Source organism: Sorghum bicolor, chromosome 2, assembly GCF_000003195.3.
Source record: "Sorghum bicolor cultivar BTx623 chromosome 2, Sorghum_bicolor_NCBIv3, whole genome shotgun sequence".
Taxonomy (NCBI): domain Eukaryota; kingdom Viridiplantae; phylum Streptophyta; class Magnoliopsida; order Poales; family Poaceae; genus Sorghum; species Sorghum bicolor.
In genome coordinates, this window is record NC_012871.2 from 58984742 (window position 1) to 59007935 (window position 23194).

The following is a 23194-nucleotide window of genomic DNA, read 5'->3' on the forward strand; positions in this document are numbered from 1 at the left end:
ACTGGTCGCCTAGTCTATCAATTCGGAAATTCAAGAAATGCACCGACCACCGAGCACTTTATACTCGGGGACTGGTCGCCCAGTCTATCAATTCGGAAATTCAAGAAATGCACCGACCACCGAGCACTTGATGCTCGGGGACTGGCCGCTAAGTCCGTTGGTTCGGGAATTCAGGGACTGCACCGACCACCGGTCAATTGATGCTCGGGGACTGGTCGTCCAGTCTGTTAGTTCGGGAATCTGTGGGCTGTACCGATCTCCGAGCATTGTACACTCAGGGACTGGTTGACCAGCTCGTCAAATTGATAAGTCTATCCGATAGTAAATGGACATGAGACGCTCGGGGACTGGACAATTTTAATTTTTTAGACCTTGCTACAAGGTTCATACTTCACCTTCCAGCAAGCTCGGGGACTACATCGGTACGATGCATCTGGCGATGCATCTCAGATTCAAAATTACTTTGAGGATTTTTCTTTTGACCCTGGCACCACGTGCCTACGTCACCTACTGCCAGGCTCGGGGACTAAGTGGGCACACTTCACCTTGCGGTGAACATGCTTGCTTTTTTGAAGATCTGTACTTTTCGGAAAAGTAAAGTGGGCACACTTCACCGGAAAAGAAATATTTTTTCTCAAGAGCACCATGCATTCTTCGAACAATTGGCTTCTTCGATGATGATGTTGATCAAATATATTCAGATTTGGTCAAAATACCGTTGCAACTGTCTGGGCAATTTTCATGTTGATTGAAGACGTCAAGTTTTATTGGTCGAAGAAGCTCAAGATGGCGTGTTACTTCACAATACATGGTGCTCGGGGACTAGCTGTGGGGGTATAAACCCCTATACCCTTACGGCCAGACTTGGGCCAGGAGGCTTGACCCATTACGAGACAAATTCAAAGGCTTGATCTGACAGCTCGGAGTTTCGCGCAAGGAAACAAGACGTGGAGATCAAGCAGGATTCTAGTCGGGTAGAATAGGAATTGATATCGAACTATCTATGGCAATTGTAACCGACTAGGATTAGTTTCCAGATCTGTAACCCTGCCCTCCGGACTATATAAGGAGGGGCAAGGGACCCCCCTAGGGGACATTTATCTCTCAATCCAATACAATCAGACGCAGGACGTAGGTATTACGCCAACTCGGCGGCCGAACCTGGATAAAAAGCTTGTCCGTGTCTTGCGTCACCATCGAGTTCGTAGTTTGCACACCGTCTGCCGATAAATAACTACCGTGGGCATACCCCAAGGTAGACTGCCGACCAGCTTTCGTCGACACTTGGTCCGCTAGGGTTGAGGACGCATCGGGTCTCCTAGGATCTAGAAAGAGCCTAAAGAAATAACCAACGTAAAAATAATGTCGGTGTTTGGACACGTGGTCCAGGCACTAACAAGTAACAAGTTTGCGTGTCCCTTAACCCAGATAGTGATGCAAGAAGAACACAGGAGATTTATACTGGTTCGGGCTAACGCTGCCCTACGTCCAGTGAGGGGGTCGAGACCTGTATTATCTTGCACCTAAAAGTGCTTGTAGTAGGGGTGTACAACTTAGCTGCGAGAGTGGGAAGATGTCCCAGGTTTCAGCTTAGAGAGTGTTTGTGTGAGTGTGTTGATGGTGTTCAACCTGGATTGGGGATTGTCTCGCCGTGTCCCCCTACTGGGTGCCCTGCCTCCCCTTTTATAACCACAAGGAGAGGTGGGGTTTTACATGTGTAAGTCTTACTTTTTACTCCTGATGTGCTGAAGAATTACGGCGTTGGGACTGTAGACACTGGTCATTATGTCCTTAAGGTAATGGCATCGGCGTGGTCATTCCTATTGATCATGTCGTCGAACCCTGTTTTGGGTTGTGGCGATCTCTTCTGAGGCCCTGTGCTCTGTCCTTCGTTGAGGAATAGCGACTACCTGAGTATGGCAACAATGGTATGAGTTAATGTCTCCCATCCCTTCCTCCGTCGAGTTGTACCCACAGTGACACGGGTATGGTGTTACAGGGACAGAAGTTGTTGGAATAGTGGACGTCATCCCCTGCCACAGCATGAGAGGAAGTACGGCCCGTGTCATATCAGCGGTACGGTCATCGTGTGTGGGAAGCATCGTACCGAGGCCAGGGGTCGGGCGAGTCGTAGATTGCGCTCGAGGCCAGGGCTCGGGCGAGTTGTAGAATGCGCTCGAGGCCAGGGCACGAGCGAGTCGCTACTTACGCTCGAGGCCAGGGCTCGGGCGAGTCATAGATTGCGCTCGAGGCCAGGGCATGGGCGAGTCGCTAGTGGCGCTCGAGGCCAGGGCTCGGGCGAGTCGCGTTTTAGCTTACTAGTCCGGACATTCCTGCTTAACCGAGGGGAAGTGGTCGTCGTTGATCCTGAGGTCTTCTTTTGCCGCTTTTTCCTTTTTAATTAAGGTATTCCGGTTTATGGTACCCGACAAATAAGTTGTAATATACTTGATGAATTATTTTTATACTCGTGTTGTGGTGACCACTAACTCCTCAGTCACCATAAGTCTAGAACTACTTTTAGACTAAGTTCTTCCTTAAAGGTACACTTCCATTTCCTAAGGTTGCATATTTGTTGTCAAAGATAATTTTGTTTGTTGTTTTTAAAATAATAATCCAACAATATATATATATATATGGACACGTTTCTTTTACACGCGCGTGTAGTTACTCTCATCTATGTATCTCTAGATTTAAGGTGTATATGACCGGACGAAATGTATATAGACAAAGTATATGATCATACTAGACCATCTAGAGTGATATGTATGTTAAGTATGCATACATACATAGAGTATATGGTTATACTTATTGTATATAATATAGTAGTGGCATTTTAGTAATATATCTAAAATAAATTTTTTTTTGAAAAATTTTCGCGTGGTAAGATCCTGAGTATCTTAATATGAGTATATAAACATACTCAAACTGATAAACAAGTATGAATACATACACAATGTAGTTTATGAAGATGAGAGTAACTACACGTACGTGTACAAAGGAATTTCCCTATATATATAATATAGATAAATACACTTTTATTTCCTAAGATTGCATACTTTATTGTCAAAGATAATTTCATTTGTTGTTTTCAAATAATCTAACAATAAGGCTTGGTTTAGTTTCCAATTTTTTTTGGTTCGAGGTACCGTAGCACTTTCGTTTTTATTTGATAATTATTGTTCAATTATGAATTAACTAGACTCAAAAGATTCATTTCACGATTTACAGGCAAACTGCATAATAGTTTTTGTTTTCGTCTATATTTAATCATTCATGCACGATATGACGGAGAATCTTGAAAAGTTTTTGGTTTTTGGGTGAACTCTACAAAGCCTAAATAGATATAGATATAGATATAGATATAGATATATATATATATATATATATATATATATATATATATATATATATATATATATATATATATATATATATATATATATATATATATATATATATATATATATATATATATATATATATATATATATATATATATATATATGTAAATATAGATATAGATATAGATATCATAATAATTTAAAGGCATAAACAAAACAAAAAACAAACTATCATATTTTCAAAATTAAATAAAAATAGATTCTTTTTCTTTTTTTATAAAAAAGGAAAGAAAAAACCATAAGCTCCCGACTTTCCGAGCGCGTCGCCGCCTGTTGCGTTCGCCCCTCCTTTTACCTTCTCCCATTCACGCCCCCGTCTGTCTCGTGGCCTTCCTTTCCTGGCGGCCACAACTGGGCGAGCGGCGCCGCCCTTCACCAGGTCTTCGTCGGGCCCTTCGCCGGCGACGAGCACCCACCAGGTATGCCCGCCCCTTCGATTCCATTCCGCTGTGCGAAACGGAGACCCTAACCTAAGCTATCTGGTTTCGGATCTGACCCCAAGTACGTGTATTGTGCCTGATAACTTCGATTTAGAGGCAGCCATGTTGCTTGCTTTGCACTTCTAGATTATTTAGTTTTTTCCTGTTGGTAGCTTGTGGTGGGAATTTAATCGTGCCGAGATTAGGACAGGCAGATGATCAAATTTACGAATGTGCGTTTTGGATAAAATTCAGTATCGAAGTATCTGATCCTTCTGTTTATTATCATTGTGGATGCAATTGTGAGGGGCATCTCAGAATGCTAGATTTATATTCTCTGAGAAAACAAACTTATTGCTGGAAATGTCCAGATTGAGGTAGTCATTTCATTTGCAAAAGAGAAGTGAAATTGTTTCATGGGAATTGGGAGGAACATTACTGTTTGCAGAACAAATTATTTATTCATATCCATTGGATTTGTCTCATCTAGGATGTTTTAGCATTCACATGCCTTCAATGTTGAAGAAACAAAATTCTGAAGTTTTGTGATGATATATAATATATTGGGCAGAAACGTGGAGCTCAGAGCATTGGTGCCTCTTTCCTCTTTCATCAGGGATTCTGGTGCCTCGTTTCACAAGGTTAGACAAGTTTCTTCTTCTGCTTCAGTTGTTCTATGACCCTGTTTGGCAGTGTTCCAGCTCCAAGATTTCTTGGAGTTGGGTATTCATAGCTCCAAGAAATTTGTGAATCTGGAGCTAGGTGTACACCTGAGTTGCTTTCTTTCTATTCTGGACAGAAAAAAGTGTCTCAAGGTTCTTGATTCCAAACTCCAGATTTAAGGTGGACCTCGGAGCTGGACTGTGCCAAGCGGGTGTCTATGTCTTTCTAGTTAATAGTGGCATCAGCTGACCTGTCCTTTTTTTTTTCAGCCGGTTGCTAAGCCTGGTCTAGCTACTAGATTATGAACTCTCTGCTGATCTAATAGCATTTCTACAAGAATTCTTTGCTGTAAGGTTTATTAGTTATTTGCAACAATGAAGGAACATCTAATGCTCAATATTGATGACCTAAGCATTCCTGAGCCTAATGAGGTCATGGGAGCAGTCAAGAATAAATCATCTGGGGAAACCATTGCACGTCTACCCTCCAAGGCTCATGCCATTGTAGCAATGGGAGAAAGCATGGTTTCTGAAGAGGAACCTCTTCTGCAAGTGGTGGAGTGTCGCATTTGTCAGGAGGAAGATAGTATAAAAAATCTAGAGAGCCCATGTGCTTGCACTGGCAGTCTAAAGGTTCGTGTTACTCCATTCTTCTTATTCAGATATTATCGATAGATAATTATACTCAATATCTAGTTATTATCTAAAGTATCAAGTGTTTCTCCTTCTGTCCTATATACCATACACCATTCTACTGCTTACAGAATTACTGGCATTAATCTCCCCCTAACTCAGAGCTATACCCAATTAGTCGCTTAGCTATACTGTACATTATGTCCTCAATGCTATTATTAAGTGATGGGAGTCATGAGGTATTATACTCTTAGGCCTTGTTTAGTTCACCCTGAAAACCAAAAAGTTTTCAAGATTCCGCGTCACATCGAATCTTGTGACACATGCATTAAACATTAAATATAGACGAAAACAAAAACTAATTACACAGTTTAGCTGTAAATCACGAGACAAATCTTTTGATCCTAGTTAGTCCATAATTGGATAATATTTGTTACAAACAAACGAAAGTGCTACAGTACCGAAATTTTTTCACTTTTCGGAACTAAACAAGGCCTTATACGTTGTTCGGTGTCTTCTCTTTCTCTCCTTAATTCATTTTGCACATTGAACATTTAAGACATGGCAGTGCTGCTCAACATTGACAATTATTGGGTGTGTTTGTTTCCAATTAAAATCGGATCTGCAGTCAGAATCAAGAAAATTCTGCCAAACGCCTTGCGGTACCGATGATTCTTTCCACCGCGCAAGACAAACAGACTGCGATATTGAACTAGCACTCGTGTTTTCCATGCTACAGGGTGGAGGCCACGGTTGCCACGCCACGGTCCCAAACAAGGACATTGTCCATTGATTATATGATTATATCCCAGATTCAACAAATTAAATTGAACACTAATCTTATATAGTGGACGCTGTACCAAGAACCAAAGCACATCACATGCAATATCATGAGATTAGATCAAGATATTTTGTCAGCAGTGTATTTTTTTCTCGAACATGCAGAAGACCTGCATGTCATTGCTTTAAGCCTTTAAGATACAAGAAAAGGCCAAAATAGCCAAGTACAGTAACCTCACATGACCACAATGACTGGAAAGAACAACCTTACGACCAAAACAACAACCATACATGACCAAAGCAACAATTAAAAGATGCCTGCAAGGCAACAAACAAAAACAACAAGACTCAAACCTTGAAGGGATTCAGATCCCAACGTATTTGGCGTCACAGTCGTTATCCTGGGCTACCAACGAAGGTGCTACATATAGATGCTTCCAGGATCATTGATTTTCACCCATTTGCCATGCGAAACTCAACCATTGAATCCAAGCCCCGGCCATCAATGGATTCAAGGTGAGACAATGAATCTGGCACCGAGGTTGCCACACATGTTGGAGCCTCAAACTGGATGACGATTCGGTGCACCTGTGCCGGTGACAATGATGGACAAGAGCCAGCAGTCGACCAAAGCCTGGGATAGAGCATCCTTGCACTCCATTTTCTTGTAGCGCGGAATGGCAAATTCCTCATGTAAATGTCCGGGTGCCTCATGGACAGACAGAAGTGAAGGCGCATCAGCATCATCCAAAGGAACTGAAGATGGAGAATCAAGTGATAGGGGGTGGTTCAGGGAGGAGCAACTTTTGACATCCCCTCAACCGAGGACCTAGATACACTTGTTGATGCAATGATCAGCGAGGAAGAGAGTGTGACTGTGACGGCACTGAATTAGAATTAGAACGTGATAACCTATTCCTCGAGGAGGCAACCTCACCTCCCTGCACACACTCACAGGCATAGTATTGAGGGCGACAACTGATGGGAGAGGTCTGATAGTGGTCCCTGCAATGGTGGAATGAGAGGTGACCAGCGAGCTGACAAGCGTTGGGGGAGTTGTCTCCATGGTGGTGATCGGCAGCATGGAACCAGTGGCCACCTCACCTACCTGCACACTCTCATCTTCATGGATGGTGTGGGCATCGACCGATGGGGGAGACCAACAGTGGTGGTGAAGCAGGCGACCGACGAGGGGGAGCAGCAGCTTGTCCCCAGGTGGAGGGAGGTGACTGGTGTGGATCTCTTGGGCACCGGTGGTGTCTGATTCAGCTGGGTGGGGATCAGAGGAGATGCAGGGACAAGGGAGATGTAATTGGTGGACTGGGGGAAGTGGAAGGTGACAAGCATGGGGGAAGGTTTCAGCGTTGGATCAACTGCCGGAGCTGCAGACGTCACCAGCTGCGGGGGAAACCCTAGGCATGTGCGCCCCGCGGTTGCCACACCGGACGAGCGACCATCCCCCACATGCCTGTTCAGTATCAGCACAAAATGGGTCCAGGAGTATAAGCACAATTTCATAATTTTATCAACTGGTAATAGTTTGCCTGTTCCTCAGTGAAATGTGCGCCATTTCAACGTATCAAGATACCAGAATCTTTCCATCCAGACAGCATTTGCCAACATTGCACTTTGCATGTAGCCACTAGCCATGGAATAAAAACTTGTTATGGAAGACAAGGTCAGTCAGTTTGATAATATGTTATTAGCATTTAAGACTCAACCTAAAAGTACCAAAACATTTAGTATAAAACCTAAACATAATTTCCCTGTTATCATAGTACCTTATCTTGAGTTGTGGCAGTACTTGATGGGATAAAGCTAATTTATGATGTGTGGCCGTGTGGGATAGACAGGATTTGAAGTTATCAGGATAATTTGATCTATGAACCACCTAATAAATTTGGTGTACCTTTCTTATATCTTGCTGAGTAGGTTTAAATTTTGACTTGATTGTTTTTGTCATGCTTCCCTGATTTATGTCAGACGAAAATATGTTAAATAAATGTATCATGATTTTTTTATGCGATTACTTTTAAGATCGTTTTCTATATCCGCTAACCTGTTTTTAGTTTTTTCTATGCAGTATGCTCATCGGGTTTGTGTGCAACGATGGTGCAATGAGAAAGGAGATGTAATATGTGAGATATGTCATGAGGTGATTTAAGTTGTGAACAAAGAATTGTTATGCCATTTTCACGAATGACATTTAATACTAAATTGTGTTGAAAAATACTATCTGCAGCCTTATGAACATGGGTACACTGCACCTCCCAGAGCTCATCCTGATGAAACTACCATTGATATAAGGTAGAGCATAATGCCCTTTTTATTCTGAAGTTGTTCTACTTATGTAATAAATTTTCATCTAACCTCTCTTTTCTTCATGGTTCCTAGTGGTGGGTGGACCATTACTGGTACCGCATTTGACTTGCGTGATCCTAGGATACTTGCAGTGGCACAAAACCACATCATGGAAGCTGAATATGATGATTATTCTGCCACAAATGCCAGCACTGCTGCCTTCTGCCGTTCTGCTGCTCTTGTTGTGAGTAACTACGTATTTACATTGTCGCCGCTTAAAACAACAGGGTTTTCTTGTGTGTAACATCCTTTTTTTTTATGTTCAGTTAATGGCTCTCTTATTGTTGAGACACGCACTGACTCTAACTGATGAAGATGACGACGACACTTCAGCGATGTTTTCAGTAAGTGAAATAACCATCTTGAAAATATATTGTTGGCATTGTATATTAACACTAGGTATTTTGATGGTTTGCAATTGACAGCTTTTTCTACTGCGTGCTGCTGGTTTCCTCCTTCCTTTCTACATTATGGCTTGGGCAATTAGTATCTTGCAGCGCCGCAGACAGAGACAGGTCAGTTAAAAATTTCTAAAGTGAATATCTGCATTTTTCTTTTCTTATCTTTTGAAGGTTTCAGGAACAAACACCTAACATATTGCGTGCCATACTCCAAATACATTGAAATTGAGTTGACGTATTTAATACTTTACCATTTTGAATTTGACTTGTCATGCACGCCATGAAAATCAAGATCAGGAACTAAGCTATTGCAACCTAATCAGTCTTTACAACTTACTGATTATAATTGCTTAAACATGGTTGAAAGTCGACACTGACAGTTGGTTGTGACCTGTGCGACCGAATTATTTTGAAAATTCAGTTTAGAATGAAAATCTGCATCCCCTTTTGTGCTTCCTTGTTACCGTTATTTGGCTATTTGCTGCATCTAGTGCAGCTCTAGGGCCTTCTGTAAATCCCTAATTGCATTTTGTGTCTGTCCAGGAGGCAGCTGCTCTTGCTGCAACGGAGGTGGCATTCATCCTGCAGTCGGGGCAAGGAAGGGGAGTGCACTTCACCATCGCACCGGACTCCCCTGCCACACCACAGCATGAACCACCGCAACCATAATTATATCTATCTATGTTGTGGCTGGCTGCGGCAGCAGGCCACAGATCGCTTATTTCGATAGGTTCCCCAAGGATTTCTTTATGGCTGCCGTCTAGTGCAGAACCAGATAATTTCTGCCCAAGTTTCATGTCATCAATGTACTTGAGTGTGAAGATGCGTGTTCTGCGAGTTGGCTAGTGCATTTTGCATGTCGGCCAGGGAGTAACGGGGTGTGTGTGTATATATATCGTAACAGAGACATCTCGGTTGTATGATCTACACAATTGTCAAAAAAATGAATTATGATAGCCCGAATTGTCAAAATTTGATAGTCTGTTTGAGGTGGTGTTTGAAATTCAGCAATAGCTGCCCATCTAAGGAGTAGGGATGAAAATGGATCGAATGCGAACGGTATCATATTTGTTTTTATATTTCTGGTTGAATTCGGATTCGAATACGGATAATGTCAACTATGTCGGATAAGATACGATTGGATGTCGACATTATAAATATACAATTTAAGTATTCGGATACGAATATGGTATTGGATATCTGAACCTCTCTAAATAAATTCGGTCTCGAATACGATCGGTCTCGAATACGATCGGAGAATATCCATATTATTTTCATTCCTACTAAGGAGAGCAGAACATGGTGGATCGGGAGAAGAATGTAGCAAGGGAAAACGGCATGTCGCGCGCGCTATAAAATACAAATTCCCTCCGCTTGATCCCTAGAGGGTGATGGTGATGGGTGATGGCGAGTGAGCACGGCGGCAGGCCGTTGGCTATTGCTGACGAAGTTCGGGGCGTCATGGAAGAAACCAGGCAGAGAGCTTGAAGGTGATGTGAGAAACGAGACAAGACGTAGGCCACATCGTGTTCGTGTAGAAAGAGGCCGAAAACTTGCATTCGATCTGTAGCCAATGAGTTGTCTTCTTCCTCGATATAGTTATTGCGACTTCTGCATCAAGTACTATGGAAAGAAAGTTGAACTGAAAGCATGGACACGATGTGCCATTCTCACATTTGCATTTTGCAGGAAATTAGGTCCGTTAAGGTACCATTGCATACGTAGTTGGATGGGGAACATAGCAACTCTACCTGTTTCATGGTTTTTTCTTTACCTCACCATGATTTTTCTCAAGTAAAGGCTCAGTCAAAATCCGGGGAGCATTCAACGTCATCCCCTTCACGTGCCTGACCGAAGGAACTGTAAGCCAGGTGATCACCCTTCTTCACCTTGCCACTCAGAATGCTCTCAATGTCCTTGTCATCATGCTGCAGCCGTCCGGTTACCTCCAGGCACAGACCATTCTTGGCAAGTCTCTTGCTCTGTTTTGCTCGGTCGGTTTTTGGCTTAACTGGACCTGTTTCGACAAACACCGGTTGCTCTCTGATTGTGGGGTTCGGTTGTATGCGGTGGCTCTGATCCTTCTCTTCGGGCGGTCGCATGATCGGATGCTCCGTTTCCAGCTCAGTAGTTCCATCCTTGTTCAAAATCACCTGAAAAAAAAACATTTGCAAAATTATGTCTACATCCAAATGTTCTGCCAGAGCTTCTAGACAAAAATTCAACTAAGCACAGATATTTTCAGGTGAGGTTGGAAGAAGGTTTGGAGAAAACAGAGGTTGCAAAGTTCTGCTGTCCAGCAGGAACAACTAGTTACCTTACGGCCCACCAAATCAAATGTAACAATCACTTTCCCCTTTTGGCTTTGAGCTGCTTCCTCAGCTTCCTCTTGCTGCTGCTTTAGGACTGACCTCTCCTGGAGTGTGAAAATAGGTAGCTACAGTTAGCACTTTTGAACATATCTCAAATGGGACACGTTCATATCTCAAAACAGCCACACAATAACTTCTTGCCTTGTCCTTCAAGTTACATGTTCTTACGTTGTTTTAGGGAGAACAGGTATGAGTTCACTACGGAAACAAACTCTGTGGAAATCATTAAAACTAACTAGAAGCTGCCATAACAAATCTTATAATAAAAGAAATTCTCATATCAAGGATTAGATGTACTTTGCACATAATATATCAAGCTCTTGGTATGAAATGTCCATAGGCGTTAAGGCTTAGCACAGACATAACAAAGAATCAAACATCAATGAGTAGAGCAGTGTTAAAATATGAGCATGTATGATCAAATGAGGTATCAAGTACAAAGAATCAAACATTAATGAGCATGGATGAAATAGAACTATCAAGTACAAAGAATCAAACATTAATGAACATGGATGAAATAGAACTATGAAGTACAAAGAATCAAATGTGGCTTACCTTTGAAGAAAGCCAACTGTTTCCTTCCATTTCATAATAGTCACTTTGATCATCATAAACTTTAGTCCTTGCTGCAGCATTTCTATCATAGTCAACCAGCCTCTTTGCATAAGCTTCAGCTGCAGCTTCTGCTTCTGAAAGAGGTAGCCCGACATCACTTAAACCAGCATAAGTGCTACCTTCCTTCAAGACAAGTGCACCACAGAAACTACAGGGTCCCTCGCCCTCTTGTTCACACACAATTTTACCACATGATAAGCAGTTGCTAACAAGGTTATGTTGCCGTGCTTGGCATGAACAAGGTTTCCCCTGCTTGAAGACAATAGAACCTTTTGCTGCCTCACCGAGGGAAATGACCTTTGCTCCTTTCTTTTTTGAACCTCTCCTGGAAGGAAGTTGTGATTCTGCAGCTGATTGACTCTTGGAACTCTGACTAGAAGAAGATGCTGAATCTTTTTGTGTGCGTGTTTGTTTCTTTGTTTGTGTAGCTGCTGCATCAGCTGATGGCTTAACATAAGGCTGAAGGTTAGATGATTGAAAGCTCTCGGTTCCATTTGAAGAACCAATGTGACCCCTCCTCCGCAAGTACTCTTGAATGATGTCCTGAGCAGCTTCTTTTCCAATAAAATTCTGCACCATTAGAGAGTGCAAACCATGATAAATGTTTATGTCAACTAAGCTACAGTAGTCTCAACATTTGTGGTTCATGTAAATATGATGTATAATGATGTGGCTCGAAAACAAGTGGTACAAAACACATACAACAAAACAAAAGAATTAATGGAAGGAGAGACTGAGCTGCAGCGGTACTAATGAAGTAATTCAAACTGGCCAACTGAGGAACGTAGTTTCGAGAAAAAGATAAACAAGAAAGAAAGAAAGAAAAAAGATGCTAAGGGCACACTAGTTCAATTAACATGGCCTCATGGGTATTTGGGCTGAGCATGTGTAGTTCACCATTTCAACTTCGAGATGAACATAAAGAGACATATAGCATATTACACTCAGAAACATGTTGATTTTGAGAGAACAATAATACGCACGTGTCAATCAGAGAAGTGACAAACAGCACATGATTTTGCATCAGCATGAGAAGGCAATGCAAAAATGGCAGTGGAAATAGTAATCTACCTTCATATCAAGCCTTAAAGGAACCAGATAGTTTTTACCAAAATAAACATTGAGTAACAGACCATGATCAACATCTTGCTATGCCCTGGAAAGAGGACACTACATGACACCCAATGACGCTTACAATTCTGCATTAGGATATAAATTTCACTCATGACGGAACAATCCGTTGATGCACTTGAATTTTGTATCCATTATAGAAAATTCCTAAGACTCCTAGTAACATGAAGTTGAGGCACTTTAGATCAACCAATCACCCTCTCCATACAAACCCAAACCCCATCAGCACAGCAGTCTGGGAGGGATGCAGCGCAGCAAACATCCTAGACAATCACAATAAACTGGCGATCATGCTATTTAACTCTATACTTTTTTCTTCAGCGAGCTCAAATCAAGCAAACCCTAATCCGAGAACGACATACTAGCCGGCGATCCGATCAGGCCGTTGAGCCACGTACGACCGTACGAGCACTCTAGACAAACTCCGATCAGAATCGCCACGCCAGAGTAGTAATCGCGCAATATACACACCATCCAAATGGATGGACACTGGCGAACGAACCTCGAGATAGCTGGTGGCGTCGGAGGGAGGCGCGAGCTCGCAGAAGGAGACGAGGCCCGAGATGAGATCTGAGTCGAACTCCAGCGAGCTGCCCTTACGCTCCCGAAGTTCCTGCAAGGCGCCCTTCAGCCACTCGCCGGACGTGCTCGCCGACGTCGCCATCGCCGCCGCCGACGCCGCCAACAAAAGGGCCGGACAAGAAGGGTTAACTTCTTTTTTGCTATTCGGACCCTCGATCTATAGGATATTTCACGAATAGTACTTCTACATTTACATCTTCTATTTTTCACCTTGTAGTGTGCGTGATTTTCGAAAGACTCCTCATCTTATCCCCGCGAGCCGCGAGACAGACTTCACCGTGGTACGCCGTACGCGGCTTCTCTTCAGTCTGAGCATTCGCAGAGCAGAGAGTGTAGAAGGCATGTTTCCGATGGCGTCTTCCTCACTATCGCCGCCGCCGCTCTCACTTATCCTCCTCCGGCCGCTCCCGTGCAGACCCGTCCTCCTCTCGAGGCAAAGGAAGCCATTTCCAACTGTCCGCGTAGAAGCAAGGCCTGAGCAGCGGTTGCAGCGGCGGCCGGTGACCGGCCGGTGGAGGAGGGGCGGAGGCTTCGCGTGTTTCTCCTACAATGCCAATAACAAGACGCCCCCGCCATCAGATAAGGTGCTGCTCAAACGTTCCATTTCTTTAATCTTTATAGCCTCCTGATATGAACACAACAGTTACATGCTCCGGTAGTAAATAACAAAGTAGGGAATTAGGGATGCAGAATGTTAAGTGCAGAATTTAGCTTCCGGAACTAGCTGGGAATATATATTGTGTATATGGGTGCACCAGAGTAAGCGTTCAGGAATCCATATAATACTATAAGAGCAATGTGTGTAGTTGAATCTTGGACAATTTTCTGGAGTTTAGATGCATTTGGGCTGTTCCGACTTTCATCCTGTTTCTGTGGTGACTGGTGTGGAGCTTGTGACATTGTCTGGGCCTAAGCAGAGTTCAGACAAGTGGGCGATCCTTCGCCGATGGGATGTGCCATGGGAGTGGCAAACCGTTGTGCTCAGCATGGTAGGCTGTGGAGTAAGGTAAGCCGTAACCTTTAGGCACCAGGTATTTGAATTTTATGTTGTATACAGTTAGGTTTGCAAGTTTGATTTTACTGTACAGATGTATTGAATGAAGCATCCTGAGTGTTCTTTAGACAGCTTTGTTCTGACAGGATTGGTTGAGCAATCGGCTTTGCAATACCTGGGATTTAAAGCTGTGGAGGCAACTATAGATGAGAAGGCAGAAATACTCTTTTTTGGGCAACTGTATGATACATATTTTTTATGCTTATGTGCACAAGACCTTTCAATTCCCTTGATGGAAAGCTGATTATCTTCCAAGCCAAAAGATTTACATTTTGCTTTTGTACTGTTCTGTGCAGGAGCGTGACAGTAGTAGTCCTTGGCGTTATATTTAGCATCACCAACACTTTTCGACCATTCCCAGATGATATGTTTCGTTATGGTCTGGAGTCAAGTCTTTGTTACCTTGGTTACTGAATAAAGTTGTTTTCATGCCAGTAGAGAACCATTTTTTATCATGGAAGCTATTTTGTCAGGCGGAAAGTATAGTGTGACATTTTTATAGAACATGAATTACTTTCTAAATTGTAATTAACAGTCTACATTTATTCTCTTTTCATGGGTCATGCTTCTCAAAGTTCAATACCTGACGAATAGTTGCTTTTATAACATCTTTATCAAATAATACAATTATATTTATACAAGAATGTTGTTGAACTTTCAGATATTAAAGAACCATTCAAGCTGCAGAATGGATGGCTTTTGTGGGCTGGAGTTGGCCTCTTTGGAGCAATAATTTCTATTGCTTTAGCCGGAGCTGCTATGACTTATCTGAATGGTGAAACTCCAGAGAGAGAGGTCAGACAAATATTTGCTTTAGCAACTAGACCTTTCTGGTGCACTGTCATTTGTTGGTTATTATTTCTCACACTTTATTTGCCACCTCAGTTCCATTCCAAACTCTTTGTCATTTGATTTATTTGGAACAAAAATAAGTTATGTGTTGAATCATGCACATTTTTTCATATTTTGTTTGACTTCTTAGTGTATGTGAAACGTTCAGCTCTTCTTGTAATTCAATTTTTTTGAGGCATTGTGATTCATTATTATGTATTCACGAAAATGTTCCTTTCATTGACTCAGACTGATTCACTAGTCCTTTTGTTGCCCCTGATTGGCTCATCCACTACCAGGTATCATGTGTCCTGCTTTTGTGTTTTAGTGGATTGATGCCTGTTACCAGGCAACCCAAACTTGATCTTGTTTGTTTTCTGTTGCTAGCACTGCCTTTTTGGTGGGAATCACTGGAGTTCTAGCACCACTTCTCGAGGAGACTCTGTTTCGAGGATTTCTAATGGTGTCCTTGACTAAGTGGTAAAATCCAAGTATACTGCCCTAGCACTTTCTTTTCTCTTCCTTGCATGTACAAACTTGGTGCATTACAAGTTCACATGTTTCTGTATTCACCAGTTACCTCTTGGTACAGGTTTCCTACTCCATTTTGTGTACTTGTGAGTGCTGCTGTATTTGCCCTTGCTCATCTGACTCCTGGACAATTTCCACAGCTGTTTATACTTGGTAATTCTCTACAGTCTATTCAGATATAACTAAATAGAAAACTATATGAATTCAATTTTTGTTAATGGTGCCCTAATGCACCGCAATGCAGAAACCATCATAATTTCCATGTGCATTAATTACTCTGCCACTTAAACATTTTGATGATGTGGAAAGCGATTTAATGAGGACAGAGGAGGAAATGATTTTGATAAGAAACTATACCTACACGGGAACCATGAAGAGATGTGATAGGTAGATGAGGGAGAAAGAAGACATGATTGGACAAAAGATTACTCTGCAGAAACTATCCATTGGTAACATAGTTTCTATGTATAGTGTCTACATAAATTAATAGACATAGAAACTATCTGTGGTTTCTAGCATTGGGACTGCCCTTAGTTGGTAAGCCAATTTGGAAGGAAGAAGTTAAAAGCTTCCTCAAATATATGACAGTCACAGCTGCAAATTGTGGGCAAAAATACCACAGGCAGGCACAATGCCTAAATGCAGTTAAACCTGACATCCACAAAACCATACAGAATCACAACCATGGTCATATCCAATACATTGTCAATTACATGAATTGCTAATTTGGTCATATAAGTTTTTGCCATGCCATCATCTGTGCGCATGTCATATATATGACCTGTTTTTTGAAGGAGTTAAAATTTGCTGCACAGATACTGAGATATGCCAGTCATGGCTGCAAATTGTAGCCAAGGGGTTACAGCCAGACAGTTACAATACAACATTTGCATATACAACCGGTTGTAATTACTGGAGTTGCTATTCTATTTGTATCAGTGTTTGGCATGCCATCGTCATTCAGTAACCTTGTTGAGTATTATGCAGGTGTTGCATTGGGTTTTTCATATGCTCAGACCCGCAATCTTCTAACTCCGATCACAATACATGCATTTTGGAACTCAGGAGTAATACTTCTGCTAACCTTTCTTCAGGTAGGTCTTGTCAGTCTCTGTGGCTACCACTACCGGTTACTTTCCTGGTGAAAATTCTCGAAATTATAAGTTGTCTAACTTGCATAGAATTGCACAAGAGTATGAACAGCTATTTTCTGTTTTGAGTAGTAAGAGGTAAGCAATTCACAGTGATTTTTCGACTGTTTTAGCTGCAAGGATATGATCTCAAGGAGCTCTTGGGAGCATCGTGAAGGTTTGAACAAACCAGACATTTTGTGCATAATATGATATGAAGTAGATCTATCGGGTATGTGCTCTTGCACACCTGATGCCAGCAAAACCACGTGAAAAAGAAATATGAGTCTTCAAGTTAGCTGATGGTTGCGTTTCCAGAAGTGTTACGAGGCATCACTAGTCTGTAAAACTGTTTATACTATAAGATGGCAGATTGGCCTTAATGTAAGAACAGCTGTCCTTTTTGAGAGTGTTTCTTACAACTGGAGTACTCAATTAAATTTTGCTGATATTGTTTATTAAAGAAAGGTGTAATGACAACTGACGTCATGTTATATATATATGTGTACAAGTATGTGTGACGGAACCGTTGATCCTCGCATATCTGGCTTTCTGTAGTGTAGACAATACCATTAGGAAACAATAAAATAAAATAAAAATCGATAAATATATTTCTCTGCTTTGCTGTAATCCTAGGTCCTAAGTATGGAAATCTACAGTCATTTTTTTTACCACAATTTGATCGACAGACGGAAACGTCCAGGAATTATAGTATATAATATATAAGTATACTCCACTAATCCCCAAGAGCGGATCAGTTCTGCTAAGAGTAGTGGTTTTTTATTCCTATATAAGAGAGCCAATGCGAAGTGCTGCCTAACATGGGGACAGGGCTCAAGCGTCTACTACCTCCAACCTCAATATAGGTCTGATTAGTTTCTTACAAAGGTCCCTAGCATGGCTAATGAACATGGTGGAACTGAGGATTTTTTTTCGCTCTTTTTTCCTTGGATCATCTGTGTGAATGGAGGGGGCCGCAAAAACGACATCAAGATCCGTTGATTGTTAATTGTTCTCTTCTTGATACATGATTGATCTGCAGTATGGTTTTGGTTGTCCTATCTAGTAATTTCATTCAAGGAACAAATGAAGTTAGGCGTCGCTTTCTGGCCAGTCCATTTCCATCCTGTAACAGTCATGACAAGATGCATGTAGGATCTGCAATTGCCGTGAATTGTGCAATGCAAGGTCAGTATATGTGTAAATGGGCAAATAAATGATAGGGAAGTATGAAGCCTGCTCCCTTGTCTGGTGGACTAGATAAGTAACCGTTCAGATAAATCCTTGGGGTCACTCTACTTGTCAGGACCTTATTTCCTTTGTACAATAGGTTTTATTTGCTGACAGCGTGAAAATTTTGTGTCCACTGAAATAAAGAGTTGTGCACATGTAGTTTCTTGTGAATGTATCTGAGTTATTACCAAGGTCACCATGTAAATGAGATGTAAGACACACATTTCATCAGATATATGAAGCCGAGAAACTTATGGACAAAATAAAAGGCATGCTAACTTCGAAGAACCACTGTTGAAAGAAAAATGATAGGGGACGGTTCTACTAGGTTCATGTAGGACTGAGGTCCCGTTTGAATCGGGTAAAGATTCTGGGATTCTGATAAAAAAAAATCCCTAACTCAGCCAAACGGGGGAGATAATATAGCGGATTCTCAAAACCTTACCACTCAAAGTTCTAAAATCTCAGAATCCCCTTCAGCCTAGATAATCTGGGATTCTAGAATCTCCTGTACGTCCTCCAGCAAACGGGACCTGACTCATGAAATGTACTTCCACCGTCTCAAAAAGGAATGTAATCCTGCAATTCAAATCTTATCTCAGAAAGAATGAAAGTGTAGATATGAGACAAACTTTTCTAATAGGACTCACCCATTCTTTTCTAATAGGACTCACCCATTAAAATATCACTACTTTATGAGGCTTTTACATGTATATACCATTATAAAAGTTGGTAATTACCTACAAGCCATTAAAAAATTTGAGCTCTCACAGGTGCAATTGTTCTGAACTCTTTTACTCTCTACGCCACTTCCGTCAGATTTGACTCTAACGGTATTAAACTGCAGGTATGAAAAGTCAAAAATACCCTCATGTCTAAATATCCAATTAATTTTTTTGAGCATCTTAACGATCTCAAATAAAAAAACTCAAAACTAGAAAGTCGTAGATCTTGTTGAGATCTACAATATTTGTATAAAAAATATTTTTATTTGATTTTGTATAAAAAAGTATTTTTTTCTAAGACATATTAATCATATCAAATCATATATTTTTGTATGAAATTCAATGAAAATAATTTTTATACAAAAATTATAGATATTGTCGAGGTCTACAACTTTGTAGTTCTAAGTTTTTTCATTTGAGGTTATTAAGATGCTCAAAAAAATTAATTACATATTTAGCCTTGAGGGTACTTTTGACTTTTCACACTCGCGGTTTGACACCGTTAGAGCCAAATCTGACGGAAATGGTATGAAGGGTAAAAGAGGTTGGAGCAGTGACACTTGTGAGAGCTCAACTTTTTTAATGGCTTGTAAGTAATTAACAACTTTTATAATGGCATACATGTAAAGCCTCCTACTTTATCTATTCATGTGAAGAACATTCTAGAATGTATTGATTATTTTTCAATTTCTACCTGCAGAGAGAACGATGAAGGGGTGGCAAACACATAATTTTATACCTACACTGATCTTACCTCGAAAAGCGAGATTTAAATTCTTAGCCATTAAAAAGACTTTAACTAAGAATGTGCTCTTATTATGAACTATAAAAGAAGAGTCCACAATTCTCAATAAACTAGCTAGAACATCCAAATCCATTCTGTCACATCGACAGTGCTCCAATCGATTAAGTTAACAGCAAAAATGTCTGTCCACAAAATGAAGCATCCACATAGTGAGAACCAAATTAGACAAGTGGGAAATGGGGCACGATGTATAGGAATAGGAATATATATAACCCAGGAGCCGTGGCGAATAGCAATGAGATTTTCTAATCCAGAGAATGGAGAAACATGTCCTGGCAGTACATTTTTGCAGAAAAAAGTGAATCTACTAAGACTTTAAATATTTTTTGCAGAACTAATTCTGTTTTTTCAAGCATGAAAAATGGAACGAGAACTAATTCTGTTTTTTCAAGCATGAAAAAAGTGACGCATGACTAGCCATTGGGCATTGGCTATCCACCTGCATCCCTATTTGTGAGTGCATAGCATGGTGTATTAGGAAGTGTCCAGATTGCAGTGCATAAAACTGGGAAAAGCTAAAAGACACTCAGTTGTTTCCTAAAAATTGTTCAGTTTGTGTATGGTTTCTCAACACAACTACTGCTGTAAGACAAGTTTTTGTGACTGCTCATGTGTCCTAGATACCTACCTAAGATCATAATCCTTTGTGTGAATCGGAAGGGACTAATAGTCCCTATATGCTGCTAAGATTGTCTTCATTGATACAATATATAATCCCTGATTAAAAAAGTCAAATAGATTCAATGAGACAAGGAATATATGACTTCTTTAATGCAAGGAGGCACTCCACCCATCTGTGAGTCGTGTTTTAGCAGCTGCGATTACTTTTCTAATGCACAGATTAGACATTACTCTTACGTTAACTACCCGCTTCTGACGTTTATGACCCGGAATAAGTACAAGACGTGTAGGATGAGGTCTTTGGGAACGTTCATCTAACGAGACACAGTTCGTCGTAAAGATGTGCTATATAAGAGCCGTGACATGTTTGTTCAAGAAACAAAGCTTCAGAAGTGAGTACATAGTAATTTACTGTGGTACTGGTTTCAGTTCAGAGAGATAGCTTTGACTGTTTGTCTTACCTGAGCAACTTCAGTTCTAAAAACCATTCTACCTCCACATAAGTAGCAGAAGAACAGGCAATCAGGATCAGGCTTCACCAACCTCAACCATGGATGAGAGAGCTGATATGGACAAGTCTGATGAGGTTCTTCTTCCAGGTTTCCGGTTCCATCCTACAGATGAAGAGCTCATAAGCTTTTATCTCAAGAGAAAGATTCAGCAAAAACCTGTGTCCATTGAGCTCATTAGGCAGCTGGACATCTACAAGTATGATCCATGGGATCTCCCAAGTAAGCGACTCCATCTCTGTACTCTGTACCTATCGTTCTCCCTGTCACTGAAGGGCTATGAACTTCAATGACTAGAGTTCAATGTCTATGAACATAGTAGCGGTTTCATTCTACAGTTGTTTGCTAGAGCATAAGCTACTTGTTTTCAAACTAATGATCACCTAGCTAGTAGATTAGTGCCTTCCCATCAGACTAAGATATATGCTTTACTTGGCTTTCTGCACCATTTTACGTCATGCCTTGCTATATTCACCTTTACTAATCATTTATCATCTTTCATAAAAAAAAATCATTTATCATCTTCTTCTTGCGTAGAGCTTGCGAGCACCGGGGAGAAGGAATGGTACTTTTACTGCCCAAGGGACCGGAAATATCGGAATAGTGCTAGACCAAATAGAGTCACAGGAGCTGGATTCTGGAAAGCAACAGGAACAGATAGGCCAGTTTACTCTTCTGAAGGGACCAAGTGCATAGGCCTGAAGAAGTCCCTAGTCTTTTACAAAGGGAGAGCAGCGAGAGGAATCAAGACTGACTGGATGATGCATGAGTACAGGCTTCCTTCACTTAATGACCCCTCACGTCCTAAAACACCAAAAGACAAAAATATTCCAGCCAACGTAAGCATTTTACTCAGAGCATTCAGTTCTAGCACAGAAGTTCAGAAAATAAATATATGTGCTGCATTTTTCTCATACTTTACTTTCATCAAACAGGATGCATGGGCTATTTGCAGGATATTTAAAAAGCCTAATTCTGTGGCACAAAGAGTGCTATCTCACTCCTGGGGTCCTCAATCAATTACAACAACAGAACCAGAGCTGTTATCTGCTTTGCAGTCCATACAAGCTTCCCATTTTGCATTGGAAAGCTCCACTTGCTCAGCAAATCGATTCAACAGCCAACAGTGTCTGCAGGAGAATCTTAACAATTCCCAGGACGGCTCTCCATGTAAAGTCATAACTTTCAACCGTAGCCTATCTCTACCATCAGAGAAAGACATCCATAGTAGTTATGTTTCAAAAAAAGACATACATAGTAGTTCAGTCATCTTGCCATTAGAAATACAATCTCAGCAGAAATCATCAGATGCCACATCAGTGCTTCTAAGCATGGCCCCTGGAATACTCAACAGTATGAATGAAGCTATACCAAACACAGAGTTTGGACTGCTTGAACCATCTAATGGATATATTGTTGATTGGGCTACAGACTCGAGTGGAGGTATTGGAAATAGTGATGGTGACACATATACAAGAAAATCTGGTAATGGATACAGTTCAGGCAATGAGTGTGGAATCCCAAGAAAAATAAAATTCCCATTTAATTTAGGGGTAGGTTCACCAGATGATTGGACAAGCAACATGCCATGTGATTCTCTCCCTTGTTCCCCACATCCCGCAGAAATGTCCAATAGCAACTCTACTGAAAAATATTATGCATAGTTAGATGTACAGTAAGAGCTACCTTAGTAGAAGAATACCTATCGTACATTTTCAATTAGCTTCATATCTCACAGAGTATACCCATGTTAACAGCAAAGCTATCAGAGTGAAGAATAGCTTGGTAATAATATATTCAGCTGTTTAGTAATTATGAATTACCCTATAATTTCGCTGAGAATTAAAGGTACGTCCTTCATGCCAAGCATGCTAATTCCACCACTAAACAGTACATAATTAGGCCCTGATTGGATCTCATGATCTAAATTTTAGTTGGCTAAAATTAAGGACTAAATTTTAGACCACTCTAGCTTATTTATGCTTTCTAATGAACTGATGTCTTTTTTGTGAGGTGGACTAAATTTTATAGAGTACTTTAGATCATCTATTTGGAGCCTCAAGAACTTAAATGGTCTAAATAAGCTTCTTTCTCGATCACTCAAAAGATTTGCATGTCTTTGTATTAAGAGATAATAAATGAGTTTACAAAATTGTGGGGCTGCTAAAATTTCAACCAAGCTACATGTAATTGACAACCTTTTTTTTTTGGAAAAACCAGTCTAATAGGTTTTGAATGCATTAATGAACTTCATCATTGTGTTCCTCTAGCCAAAACAATTGAAATATATGTATAGAACGTCTAATTTTGAGTCTATTACAGACGTTTTTCTAAGGACAGTCTCAATGCATGTTTCATGAGAGTGTCATGCACATTAAATAGGGTGCCACATAAG

At 40.9% G+C, this 23194-nt stretch overlaps 4 protein-coding genes across 6 annotated transcripts; 3 read left to right on the top strand and 1 right to left on the bottom strand.

The window, feature by feature from the left end:
• LOC110432262 lies at positions 3655–9632 on the top strand. Of its 3 annotated transcripts, XM_021452314.1 has the most exons (10): positions 3665–3823; positions 4395–4464; positions 4623–4666; positions 4756–5118; positions 7982–8053; positions 8141–8205; positions 8293–8443; positions 8526–8603; positions 8685–8774; positions 9204–9632. In XM_021452314.1, exons 4-10 carry the CDS (start codon positions 4861–4863, stop codon positions 9327–9329), a joined length of 840 nt encoding a protein of 279 aa, XP_021307989.1. In that variant the 5' UTR covers positions 3665–3823; positions 4395–4464; positions 4623–4666; positions 4756–4860; the 3' UTR covers positions 9330–9632. The 3 variants fall into 3 exon arrangements, with proteins under 3 accessions (XP_021307988.1, XP_021307989.1, XP_021307990.1); XM_021452313.1 differs by lacking the exon at positions 4623–4666 and having other exon boundaries at positions 3655–3823; XM_021452315.1 differs by having other exon boundaries at positions 4623–5118.
• Positions 10194–13518, bottom strand: LOC8070619 (activating signal cointegrator 1). The gene is made up of 4 exons (XM_002462328.2): positions 13281–13518; positions 11588–12217; positions 10978–11076; positions 10194–10813 (listed from the first exon to the last, which is right to left on the bottom strand). Exons 1-4 carry the CDS (start codon positions 13440–13442, stop codon positions 10463–10465), a joined length of 1242 nt encoding a protein of 413 aa, XP_002462373.1. The 5' UTR covers positions 13443–13518; the 3' UTR covers positions 10194–10462.
• Positions 13627–17447, top strand: LOC8060242. Its single transcript, XM_021452312.1, has 10 exons — positions 13627–13944; positions 14278–14366; positions 14487–14594; positions 14711–14793; positions 15076–15209; positions 15495–15544; positions 15633–15725; positions 15838–15929; positions 16764–16870; positions 17041–17447. Exons 1-10 carry the CDS (start codon positions 13702–13704, stop codon positions 17080–17082), a joined length of 1041 nt encoding a protein of 346 aa, XP_021307987.1. The 5' UTR covers positions 13627–13701; the 3' UTR covers positions 17083–17447.
• On the top strand, positions 20696–22476 carry LOC8070620 (protein FEZ). Its single transcript, XM_021452316.1, has 3 exons — positions 20696–21021; positions 21337–21638; positions 21735–22476. The coding sequence occupies exons 1-3, from the start codon at positions 20841–20843 to the stop codon at positions 22461–22463; spliced, it is 1212 nt and encodes a 403-aa protein (XP_021307991.1). The 5' UTR covers positions 20696–20840; the 3' UTR covers positions 22464–22476.